A 13,174-nucleotide genomic window follows, 5' to 3' on the forward strand; every position below is an offset into this window, starting at 1 on the left:
CAATTAAGTTTGTCTTAACTAACATGAAGTGTAATGGGATGGAGCGCCACAGACTAGTAGCTCTCCAGCCCAGAGGGTTGTTGAACCCAATGGCAGAACAGTTGATCTCAAATTAGGTAAACCCAAGAAGAAAGGAAAAAATAACTTGTCGCCAGGGTCGTGGTCCAATACCACTGCCCCGCCAAGTGAATTGGGACACATCTGGGGGGAAAAAACGTCCTTATAAGGAGATAGGGAGCCTAAGAACGGGCAGAAAAACTAGAATGGGTGGAAACTAAAGTCACGTCAAGTGCAACAGAGACAGGAGACAGGAGAGGAATGTAAACAAAAGCTCACCAGAGCAGCATTTTATTCATTTTTTTATCGTTCATTATAGTTCAAACAACCTCACGGGCCAGATGTTTTATGCTTGCGGGCCGCATCTGGCCCACGAGGCCGCATATTGCCGACCCCTGACATATGGACTGAACGTGGCTGTAATTTCTGCCAGAGTCAATTATCTGTAACATGGACAATTCTAGGCAGATGCCGCCCGTCACTATTATTACCAACCACTGCACTACACTGTCCACTGTGGGTAGTAATGCCTTATATGATGTACAGTATTCCTAGTACACATGTGGCACTGTGGAACAACTTTTTTGGGCACCCACTATCAGACCTCATTCGAACTTCGAACTATTTCAAGTCACACTGTCCAGTGTTTAACCTCACTCACAAGATAACACCTCACAACGTATACAAAATAAGATGTTTCCTGGTCACTATATAGACAAAAACATAATGCAAAGCAAAACTGGGACATCTAAAGGTTAAAGTCAACCAGAGTGTTGCAGCAGTGTGTTAGTGCTGTTTTGGTCACGTTAGTCCCATAAGGGTTTCGTTTCTCCAGCTCCTGCATGGTGCCTGGTCCCCTCTGACTCCAGCTCCTCAGCTCTAATGATGAATGAGTCTAGGGGGAGGAGGTTTCTGCTTTTCCTGCTGATGCTTCTTTACTCACTCTACCTCTAAATCAATAAATAGAGCTGCTGGGTTATAATACACCTTTACTATCTACATAGTGTTAGTAAATACCTACAGTATGTGTAGAGTATAATATAAACAGGGAAGCTTTTATAGTGAATGTATAATATATGTATAGTATAAAAGACATGGACAGTTTTCCATCCAGGTTCCAGTCAGATTAAGGTTGGTCTGTTTTCAGTCTATCTGTATGTTAAGGTCCAGTCTGTCCAGACTTTCTGCAAAACTGCACACTGATCGTTAAAATCAGGGCCATTGTTTATTACAGCGAAATTTATCCTATTTCCACCAATTATGTTGAACACACCTCCTAAATCAATGTTTTTATTGTTTTTCCTACACTGTAAATGAATACTGGAGTCAGCCAGACTGTGAAGGAACACATAAGGAATCATGTAGTAACTTAAAAATGTTTAAAAAAACAAAGTACTCAGCATTTAGATGCTCCTATCTGGGGTTAAGCTGTTAACTTGTGGTTTCTGAGGCTGAAAACTCTAATGAACTTATCCTGTACAACAGAGGGAACTCTTGCTCTGCCTTTCCTTGGGCAGTTCTGATGAGAGCCAGTTTCATCATAAAAACGTTTGATGGTATTTGCGACTGCAATTATTATTATTTTTTACCTAGTTGAGTAGTTCTTGCCATAATATGGATTAAAACATTACTCAATAGAGCTATTCACTGTATACCTGTAACTCTACCTCTTCACTGATGCTCTCAAATTCAAATAATTAACTCTTGATGAGTTCAGCACAGCTGTTAACTGAAAGCCTAAAATTCTAGGTGACTTAATTCATAAAATTGACTGAAAAAATCTAGCCAAAATGTGAAAAGCTGTCTTTATCTAAGCAAGAGGTGCTACTTTGAAGAATCTTATATCTATAAAACATATTCTGGTTTGTTTAACACGTTTTGTTTGTTTACTAAATGACTCCATATGTTTTTCTTTTTGAGTTATTCATGACTTTATTATTAATCTTTTCACTAAATCTTAAGTCATTAATTGAAGAAACCATCAAAAAACACTAAAGCACTGGTACCCAAGGCTTATTTACTTACTCACACTGACCTTCTGCAGGCACTCTCCTCAGCCTGGATAAATATACAGTAGTATTATGTAGCTGTTTAACCAACACTGGGTGTAATTCACAGTTTGACCTGCTGGTGGAGCTCTTCCAGGATGAGGAGAAGGCCACCAGCCCGACCGGGGCCCCTCCTACCACAGGGGGGCGCACTCGCCTCAGCGTCAAACCGGACAAGGGCAAGCCGGGCAAGTCCAGCAAGGAGCACAAGAAGACTGTGGGTCTGCAGGTGTGTTCTCACTGTTTCTTTTCCCACACAGTTCATATTGGAAAGAAACCATAATCTAGTACATACAGTATTATTATGTTAGATTTTTTTTTATATTATGTATTTTAAATAAAAAGTGATCTATTTTAGGTGTTTATTTATTTTACTGTTGATGATTTATGGCTTACAGCCATTGAAAACCCAAAAATCATTGTCTCAGAAAATAAGAATATTATATAAGACCAGTTTGGTACTTTTGGCAGTGTGGGCAGTGTGCCAAATCCTGCTGGAAAATGAAATCCATATCTCCATAAACGTCGTCAGCAGAGGGAAGCATGAAGTGCTGTAAGATTTTCCTGAAGGGAAAACATCTTACATCTAAACTGAGTTTGGACTTGATAATAAAACACAGTGGATCAACACCAGCAGATGACATGTCTCTCCAAACCATCACTGATTGGTGGAAACTTCACACTAGAACTCAAGCAGCTTGGACTGTGTGTCCCTCAACTCTTCCTCCAGACTCCAATGTAAAATTTACTGATGATCAGTGATGGTTTGGAAAGACATGTCATCTGCTGGTGTTGATCCACTGTGTTATATTAAGTCCAATGTGGATTTCATTTTCCAGCAGGATTTGGCACAATGCTTACACTGCTAAAAGTACCAATAAGTCTTATATAATAATGAAATTTTCTGAGATACATGATTTTTGGGTTTTTATTGTCTGTGAGCCATAATAATCATCAATAATAAAATAAATAAACGCTTAAAATAGATCACTCTGTGTGTTTAATACATATATATATGTAAGAATAACTGAACTACTGCAATAAAGTAACTTTTTAATGATAATCAATTTTTTAAGATGCACTAGTATCTGAAATTGTAGTTTCTCGTGTATGCTTTATAGTGATTACACTGTCCAGTCCAAACTCCACTGCTTCTTATTATTACTTATTTCTGTCTAGTTGATCATAATATTAAGGCTAAAATTAGACAATCATTCCAGATCATAAATATCGCAAAAATAAGATATTTATTTAAATATATAGTACTGTGCAAAAGTTGAATATTTTTTCATAATTATTATTCAACACCTGGTTTAGTAAATCAGATAAGCTTATCCTGTGCAAACAGTGGTAACTTTTGGTTTTACTTTTCTGGGGTGGTCCTGATGAGAGCCAATTTCATCATGATAGTGTTACTGTTTTTAGTGGTCTTCACGACTGCACTTGAGGATACTTTCAAAATTCTTTACTTAAAGTATATTTTTTTCTTTACTTAGTTGAGTAGTTATTGCTATAATATGGATTAGAACATTACCATACTCAAATGTATACCCACTTCAGTGCTTTTGTGCCTAATAAAGTTAAATCAGAAGAGCTGCTAATGGAATTAAACTCATTCACAAGTTTTGCTCTTTAAAATTTTCTCACAAGGTGTCAACTACTTTTTAAAATGATGCATTTTACTGTTTTTTGAAATGCAAAATTCACTCATATTGCTGAGATAAATGGTTTTAAACAATGTGCTTCAGTGTCTTAAAACTACTAAACAGTACTGTGTATTTATTAAGCGTGCCTTTTTGGTGTTTTTACTTAGCTCTAATTGCTTCATGTCTCCCCTGCAGTTCCGGAACTCTCTGCAGCTCCTGATGGAGACGCTGAACGCCACCACGCCGCACTACGTCCGCTGTATCAAACCCAATGACTACAAACATGCCTTCACGTAAGTTGGCCAGCATATGAATTGAGCTGCAGGTGGTTTACAGATATAATCTGTTTTATCATGTTATTGTGATTTAGGCTGTAAGAGAATAGTCCATTTTTTATCCATGTTTGATGCCGGTTTTATGATAGATTTACTGCACTGTAAAACCCGATAAGTTGACTAAACTCAAAACTTTTGTTGTAACGGATTACCTAATAAATTTTAAGTTCATGTAATATAATTTTTATGTACAATGAACTTAACAAATACATATACATATATATTTAACATTAATATTTTCCTGAACTTGTATTTAGTCTTCTTTCTGGTTTCATTCAGCTATTTTTTTAAATAGTCATAGAAAAGTAGATAAAAAAGAAAACAGTAAAGAATTAAAAGTACTGAGAGCACAGCGAGAACACAGAGATACTGCAGCTCAGTAAATAACGCTTGTTCTACAGCTACAACACAGAGACCAAGCATTTAATCATAATGTATGATCTACAAGTTTACCTAACCTAGCCCCGGGTGAATCACTACACACTGATGGTGAGTGTTAGTCAGAAACTGTTGGACACACCCAGTATGCAAATCGATTGTGACAGAAGCCAATGGAAAAGAAGCTGCTAATGAAAACAGACTAAACTCAGTTATTATAAGTTGATTCAACTCAAAGATCTCAGTTTAAGTGTTTATGTGCCCACGAATGTTCATCTAACTCAAAATAGTTGAGTATTGTTTAGAAATCTCCAATTTTATGTAAAACAGACTTAATTTTCAAACAACTTCTGGGTTTACAGTGTAGTGTTGGTTCTGCACATATTGTGTACACTGTGTTTGTTTTGCTTTATTTTTATTATATTACTGCCTTATACATGAATTCAGTGTAAATAAAGTATAGTAATTCCTTTATTAGTCTCAGTGTGGTTGTCATGCAAGTAACTTTTTATTTAAAGGCTTTTTTTTTTACTCACAATTAAGTCAAACAAACTCAAGAAGTGTATTATTCTAAGATAAAGTGCACTGAAACACAATGTGCCTGTAATTCCTGTAATTCCAGCTTTGACCCGAAGAGGGCGGTGCAGCAGCTCAGGGCGTGTGGTGTGCTGGAGACAATTCGCATCTCCGCTGCAGGTTTCCCATCCAGGTACGTTTAAAACATACAAACAACTCTGTAAAAAAAAAAATAAGAGACCACCTAAAAATGATGAGTTTTACCAAATTGAAAATATAATATAATCAAGAGGAAGATGCATGATCACAAGCCATCAAACCAAACTGAACTGCTTGAGTTTTTGCACCAGGAGTAAAACAGCATAAAGTTATCCAAAATCAGTGTGTAAGACTGGTGGAGGAGAACATGATGCCAAGATGCATAAAAAACTGTGAATAAAACCAGAATTATTTTACCAAATATTGATTTCTGAACTCTTAAAACTTTATGAATATGAACTTGTTTTCTTTTTTTGCATTATTTAAGGTCTGAAAGCTCTGCATCTGTTTTATCATGTCAGCCATTTCTCATTTTCTGCAAACAAATGCTCTAAATGACAATATTGTTATTTGGAATTTGGGAGAAATGTTGTTTGTAGTTTATAGAATAAAACAACAATGTTTATTTTACTCAAACATATACCTATAAATAGCAAAATCAGAGAAACTGATTCAGAAACTGAAGTGCTCTCTTCATTTTCTCCAGAGCTGTATATACATACAGTCAATGTGCTTGTTATTTTGAGATTTTACAGTTATACAGTTGTATAGTCACTGTGTATATGTGTGTGTTTGTACAGATGGACCTACCAGGAGTTCTTCAGCCGGTATCGGGTCCTGATGAAGCAGAAGGACGTCCTGGCCGATAAGAAGATGACCTGTAAGAACGTTTTAGAAAAGCTGGTGCAGGTAAGAGCTATCTGACTTTCAATATAACCAATATTATACAACTAGGGCAATACAGAACCTGCAAACAATGTAATATGATGTTAATCAGACAGCCAATCAGCAGCCTAGATGATTATTATTAAGGCCAAGTGCTTAGATGTTGAGAGGCCTGGATGTTTTTTGCTCTCTGTAATATTGAAATGATTCGGTGTGTATGGTAACAGTGGTTATTACACTCTTACAGAATTGTCACACCTGTTATAACACCTCAGTTATTGCATATTAATGTATGTAAGGACTATTAAGAACCCTCTTTATAACTGGTAATTTTGTAAAACTTCACAAAAACTTATTATTTATTAAAAATATTTCCTCATTTTACATCTGTTGGATTCTAATTTTAAGAAAAAAACAGTAAAGGATCTGTAGAAAAAGACTTTGTGCTGATGTATAGTTTTTTATATATTGTCAGATTGTATAGGTTATTATTGAACTAAAAACAGTAAATCATAGAAATAGAATAATCCCTTAATAGCTCATAATCACGGTGGTGAAAAGTATTGACACTTGTTACTCTGTAGGTAGAAGTATAGACACTAGTGTTCAAAAGAGGACAAATTACTGGAGCATCTGTGACCAAGACAGCAAGTCTTTGTGATGTATCAAGAACCACGGTTTCCAGGGTAATGTCAGCATACCACCAAGAAGGACCAACCACATCCAACAGGATTAACTGTGGATGCAAGAGCTTCTGAGGGTGGGCTGTATACGGGGCAGCCAGAGATTATGTGCTCGGCTGTATGTTTAGGTTTGGCATGCGAGTGTGGCGAACCTGAACAGACAGCCGAGAACATAATCTCCTGCTGCCCCCTATACAGCCCACCCTCAGAAGCTGGGCTCTTTGACTTAGATCCACAAACGAGGGCGTGGCTGCTAGACACTGAGTTGGCCATGGTACCTAGGGTAATGTCAGCATACCACCAAGAAGGACCAACCACATCCAACAGGATTAACTGTGGACGCTGTAAGAGGAAGCTGTCTGAAAGGGATGTTCGGGTGCTAACCCGGATTGTATCCAAAAAACTTAAAACCACAGCTGATCAAATCACGGCACCTCAACTCTCCTGTTTCCAACAGAACTGTCCGTCAACACAATACATTATTGTGCTCTAAAACCAGGTGTTTCAATTTCATTGTCCAACCCCTGTACGTTGCTGTAAATAATTTTTTAAACGTTAAAAAATAAAATATTTGCAAAGTAATTTCAGTATCTTTTTGTTTTTGGCCCCGGTCCAGGATCCGGATAAGTACCAGTTTGGAAAGACGAAGATATTTTTCCGGGCGGGGCAGGTGGCGTACCTGGAGAAGCTCCGGGCAGACAAACTGCGGGCCGCCTGCATTCGTATCCAGAAGACCATCCGCTGCTGGCTGGCCCGCAAGAAGTTCCTGCGCATGAAACGTGCTGCAATTACCATCCAGAGACACGTTCGAGGATACCAGGCCCGATGGTGAGATACATACACACACACACACAAACACACACACGATTGTATATCAATTGTATAATGAATAAGACTGTGACAAGATATCTTGCCACAAAATCTCTCAAGATAAAAACAGTAAATTTTTTCTAGTCAGGTTTTTCAATGTGTCTCAATGATTATGCACAGGTAACCAAAACTAATGTTTGGTTGTTTTTGGTATATTTTACACTTTTGCTCAGCGATAAAACTTGAATCTTGGTCACGTGACATCACGTTCAGTAACTCCTCCATGTCCACTCGCTGTTGTGTTTACGTGGAAACGCGCGCGCAAAGTGTAATTACGGTGTGTGGCAGTGGACAAATAGCTAATTTATTAAACGTCCCTCCAAGTCAAAAAAAGATTTGGCTGGCTTCACATGTATCAGAGGAAGCATGTGTTAGTCTTCACCCTCCTGGTGTGTTGGGGCATTACTAGTGATAGGGGGAGTCCTAATGAGTGGGTTGGGTAATTGGCTGTGTAAATTGGGGAGAAAATGGGAAAAATTTTAAATAAAATTATAAAAAAAAATAATAATAATATAAATTATATATTGTTACAGTGTCTTTCTTGTGAACTTATTTTCTGTATCAGCAGATTTGAGACTGCACTTTAACTTCCTGTTTTCTGCTCTTTAATTTGAAACACTAAAACAATGTGATGAGACCCAGTGTTAATCTCATCGTGTGTGCTGTGTGCTCAGCTTGGCCACGTTCCTGCGTCGTACGAGAGCTGCCATCATCATCCAGAAGTACCAGCGCATGTATGTGGCCAGAACCATCTACAGACGCAAGCAGGCAGCCGCTCTGGTCATGCAGTGCATCCTGCGGGCTTACATGGCCAGACAGCTGTACAAAGCGGTATGCAGACCAGTCATCACACACACAAACACACAAACACACACAAACTCAGATTTCAGAAACAGAAAAACCTTATTGATCCCAGAGAGAAATTGCGATTGCTTGTAATATTATATTATTACAATTGCTCATATGAACCGTATAATATGTATAATAAGAGCCACAGAATCACACATTAAGGGAGAAGTTACAGAGTTTTATCACCACAGACGTTCTGTGGTGCATTTTGGCTGCGTTTTGCACTAAAAGTGCACCTGTGACTCACAACTGTTTCATGTAGTGGGTGGGAGCCATAGTTCACAATGGCCTGCAGCTTAAATAGTGGGTAATGCTAATGCTGCTCCAGCAGTGCTAGCTGAGGTTAGCAGCAGACAACATTCCAATATACTCACCTTTGAACGATGTAAGAACTAGCGCATAATGCTGTTATTGCTAATGCTGCTCCAGCAGTGCTAGCTGAGGTTAGCAGTAAAGCCTTACAAAGGAGTTTCAGTGAAGTTTCTCAAACACCAACACATGTTGTCTGCTGCTAGCGCGATTAGCGGCTAATGCTAATATTGCTTCAGCATTGGTGTTTGAGAAACTTCACTGAAACTCCTTTGTAAGGCTGTCCTTCAGTGGAGTATAAGGCACACTGATGAGATTTTAGTAAAATTAAATGTTTAAGTGTGCCTTCCAATGCAAAAAATAAGATTTTTATTTAGAGCTTTGTTTGTTGGTGTTTTAACCTTTTGTTCCGTTTCACAATTTTCAACTAATATGTACTAGTTGCATGTAATACTTTTACAAAATGAGTTGTTTACCATATATATATATATATATATATATATATATATATATATATATATATATATATATATTTTATATTTTTATGATATTTTTATTTTATATATTGGCTGCTGACTTATTTTAAGGACATCCAAACTCTGACTTCTAAGATCGATTAGTGCACAGAGACTCAATGGAGGCTTCGTTACCATGCTGTACAGTTTTGCATGGCGTCACGCCGTTACCTGACCCCTGTTAACAGACGGTGAATCCTGTGTCTTTAAGCTCTGTTTGATTGACAGGTAGAGACAGTGCAGTGTGAAGCAGTGTGGCTGCAGAAATGTGTGGCAGTTCAGTTATAATTAACGCAACAGAAACCCCTGAATCATCTCAGGCATGAGACACATGAGCAGACCGGCAGCACGGGGAAGTGGAAGAGCTTTGTGTTTACTGTTTACACTCTGAAGGGGGCGGAGCAATACTTACGCACTGCTGTCAATCAGACGTCAAGCAGAGAAATGAGAAAATTTATTCTCAAAATATAAGATTGTTACAGTATAAAGTAATTAGTTACTCAGCTAAATAAACCCATTACAGTCTGAACAGTCACAGTCTGAAGTAGTACGGAACCAGTTTGTTTGAAGAAAATGTGAAAAAGTTATGGCTAGGCAAATTCACAGCTTTGGGAGAATAATAGGGAGCCAAAAATATAAATAATTAATTAATTGAAACAACGTTGGTGATTCTTTCGAAGTAAATGTGACTAATTGCAATTTAGTTTAGCATTGGTAACATGACTGCATTAGCCAGCATAGTTAGGTAACCTTACTATAGTGGTATGAACCCCTGATCATTTTTTTAATGATTTTCCTTTATAAATCATTTGGTGTTCGTATTAAGCAGTTTCAGTTAAATATATGTCCTATAGCAGAAGAACACAGTGATATTTTGCTTATGTAAATGAATAAAGATTATCTAATTTTAATTCATTTTAATACCCAACCTTGGTTAAATTAATCTGATAGAATTATACTGATAGAACATATCTGTTACGTGTAAAGTATCTAGACATACGCTGGGAATATAATATTTATAAGTGTAAATAGGAATATATGAGAATAGAAATATGATTAGTGAATTGCAAAAATATTAAAATTAAAGCAATTGATTGTTCAAAAAAATGAATTGCAACAGAAATTTCCCTTTTAACAGATTTTTTCTACAGTATTTGACCTAATTTTATACTGAAAAAAGTAGGAGAATATTATGAAAATGCATAAAATAAGAAAGACATGTACTGTACTTTAATAGAAAAACCTGATTAAGGATTATAGGACATTTCTGTTGATGTTATGGAAAATATACTGGTATAATACAGTATTAAATAATGTAAAGATTGAAAGCGCACATTGATGAACAGTTGTCTGTTTTTTTTATTAACTAATATACACATATACAATGTGGCTAATGCTTCTGCCTTGCAAAGAGAAGGTCCTGAAGATTCCTGAAGAGATCATTAAAAAAATAGTCGTTCAGTCGTTGCTCGCATTGTGCTTGGGGGAGCAAAAAAAAAACTCTAATCATGTGAATAGACTAATGTAATATGCTATATTTCCCAGGAGGAGTTCGTGAGGTAGAGGGAGGTGGTGCTCTGCAGTATCTGAGGGATGGAGGATAGATGTTTGTTGTGATGCTCCTTAGGGAGAGATGGTCATGTGACCAGCAGTACAGGATGTTTTAATGCAGGGACTCCCCCACTGACGGACACCAGCAGCTGCTACTGTTCAAAATGACCACTACCAACATACACACACACGCACACACACTCTTTCACACACACACACCCTCTCTTTCACACACACACTGTGGGTCTGTGGGTGTGCTGCTGAGTCTGGTGAGAGCGGTGTTTTAGCAGAAGAGCAGAGATGTGTAATATTTGCAAAATGAAAAGACAGAAGGTGAGACGAGCTCAGAGTGAGAAATGCTGCACCTGTACCTGAAAGACCCTAATCCTTTATATTCTCTCCTCTCTCTCTTTCTCTCTCTGTGTGTTTGTGTGTCCATCTCTTCTCTTTCTCTCTCTTTCTCTTTCTGTTTCTGTTCTCTTCCTTTCTCCTCTTTTGCTTTCTCACTATATCTGTCCTATTACTCTCTCTCTCCTCTTGCACTCACTCTTTCTCAATCATTTTCTTTCTCTTTCTCTTTCCTCTCATTTTTTTGTTTCAATCTCTCTTCTTCTTGCTTTTCTTCTCTTGCACTCACTCTTTCACAATCCTTTTCTTTCTCCTCTTGTTCTTCTTTCTCTCTGGTTCTCTGGTTCATTTTCTTTCTTTTCTTTTCTCTTCCTTTCTCCTCTTTTGCTTTCTCACTCTATCTGTCCTATTACTCTCTCTCTCTCTGTCTCTTTCCTCTTGCACTCACTCTTTCTCAATCATTTTCTTTCTCTTTCTTTTTTTTCTTTGTTTTAATCTCTTTTCTCTTGCTTTCCTTCTCTCACTTTCACAATCCTTCTCTTTCTCCTCTTGTTCTTCTTTCTCTCTGGTTCCTTCTCTTGCTTTCTCACTCTATCTCTCCTATTACTCTTTCTCTCTCTCTCTCTCTCTCTCTCTCTCTCTCTCTCTCTCTCTCTCTCTCCTCTTGCACTCACTCTTTATCAATCATTTTCTTTCTCCTCTGTTCCCATTTCTTCTCTTTTGCTTCATGTGCCTCCTAAATTTTCTCTGGTTCTTTCTCTTGCTTCTCTCCTCTCTTTCTCCTCTCCATCTGTTTTTTCTTGCTTTTCAATTTTCTTGCTTTCTTTTCCCTCTCACTTGATTATTCATTGATTTCTTTCTGTTTCTTTTCTGATTTCTTTCCTCTTTTTTTACACTCTTCTTGTATGCTCTTTCTCTCTCATCTTACTCATATTTATCTTATTTTTCTCCCTCTCTTTTCTTCTTCTCTGTTCCTCCTCCTCTGTCTATCACTATCTGTCTGTTTCTCTCTGTTTCTCTCCGTTCTGTCTCTGTGCAGCTGCTGCGGGAGCATAAGGCGGTCATTATTCAGAAGATGGTTCGGGGCTGGTTGGCGCGGCAGTGGTATAAGCGCTCTCTGGATGCGCTGGTGTACCTGCAGTGCTGCGTGCGGCGCATGAGGGCCAAGCGCGAGCTGAAGAAGCTGAAGATCGAGGCTCGCTCAGTCGAACACTACAAGAAGCTCAACATCGGCATGGAGAACAAAATCATGCAGCTGCAGCGCAAAGTCGACGAGCAGGTAACCATGAGTTCACAACACAACAACCAGTGAGGTTTTACTATCTTATATTATATTCATTTTATTAGTCTTATTCTTAGAGCTGGGCGATATGGGCCAAAAAAAAAAAATCTTCAATTAAAAAACAAAACAAAAGTTTTTTTATTTAAATCATTTTTTTTTCCCCTACTAAAATCTCCCAAAGGTCGCTAGAAGTCGCTAAATGACATCATCGCCTAATTTGCATAATACATGTTTTTGAAGCTGTAAAGGATTAACATTGTGAGAGAAAAAAGTGAGTAAAAAAAAACACTCTAAATATGTTAAAAATGATACTAATGAACTTCAACAAATCACGTCTCAAATAACTTTATTTTTACGTAAATTACATAAAGCATGTATTATTATAAGAGCAGTTTTTTTATTTTATTAAGAAAATGTTTAGCTTTCTTAAGCTCTTTATTTTCAAACCTATTATAGACAAATTGTTGAATAGCTTTTTATAAAGAGGGAGACACTGTGGAGGAGGTGAGCGACAGGCTGCGTGGTGAATGAGATGAGTGACTGAGACTGTGTGAGTTTTTTTTTCGTGTCACACTGAAGACGCTTTTATATTTATATTTCTGCTCTGTAAATACGGGGCGGGGTCAGTCAGCACGCACAGTGTGTTCGTGGAGCGGTGTGTGTGTGTGTGCTGAGTGTGTGAGACTGCACTGTGAGTGTTATGGGCGGGGCTCACGGCAGCGTCGGGGAGCGTCGGTGGTAAAACTCAGAGAAAATCGATTTTCATAAAAACACATCGTCCTTAACTGTAAATTCGAATTAAGCGATAAAATTGATTAATCGCCCAGCTCTACTTATTCTTAATATCTTTCAGTACATATATT

The 13,174-nt window shown here is 37.7% G+C and overlaps 1 protein-coding gene across 5 annotated transcripts in view; it reads left to right on the top strand.

The window, feature by feature from the left end:
• Positions 1-13,174, top strand: part of myo5aa (myosin VAa) — a 171,449-nt gene that overhangs the window by 118,391 nt on the left and 39,884 nt on the right. For all 5 annotated transcript variants that reach the window (XM_049483501.1, XM_049483503.1, XM_049483502.1 and 2 more), the window contains exons 15-21: positions 2,176-2,334; positions 3,947-4,044; positions 5,087-5,173; positions 5,820-5,928; positions 7,204-7,415; positions 8,132-8,288; positions 12,069-12,308. In XM_049483501.1, the coding sequence (XP_049339458.1) occupies positions 2,176-2,334; positions 3,947-4,044; positions 5,087-5,173; positions 5,820-5,928; positions 7,204-7,415; positions 8,132-8,288; positions 12,069-12,308 (1,062 nt within the window). The remainder of the gene's footprint in view (positions 1-2,175; positions 2,335-3,946; positions 4,045-5,086; positions 5,174-5,819; positions 5,929-7,203; positions 7,416-8,131; positions 8,289-12,068; positions 12,309-13,174) is intronic.

Source organism: Astyanax mexicanus, chromosome 9 (assembly GCF_023375975.1).
Source record: "Astyanax mexicanus isolate ESR-SI-001 chromosome 9, AstMex3_surface, whole genome shotgun sequence".
NCBI classification, from domain to species: Eukaryota; Metazoa; Chordata; class Actinopteri; order Characiformes; family Acestrorhamphidae; genus Astyanax; species Astyanax mexicanus.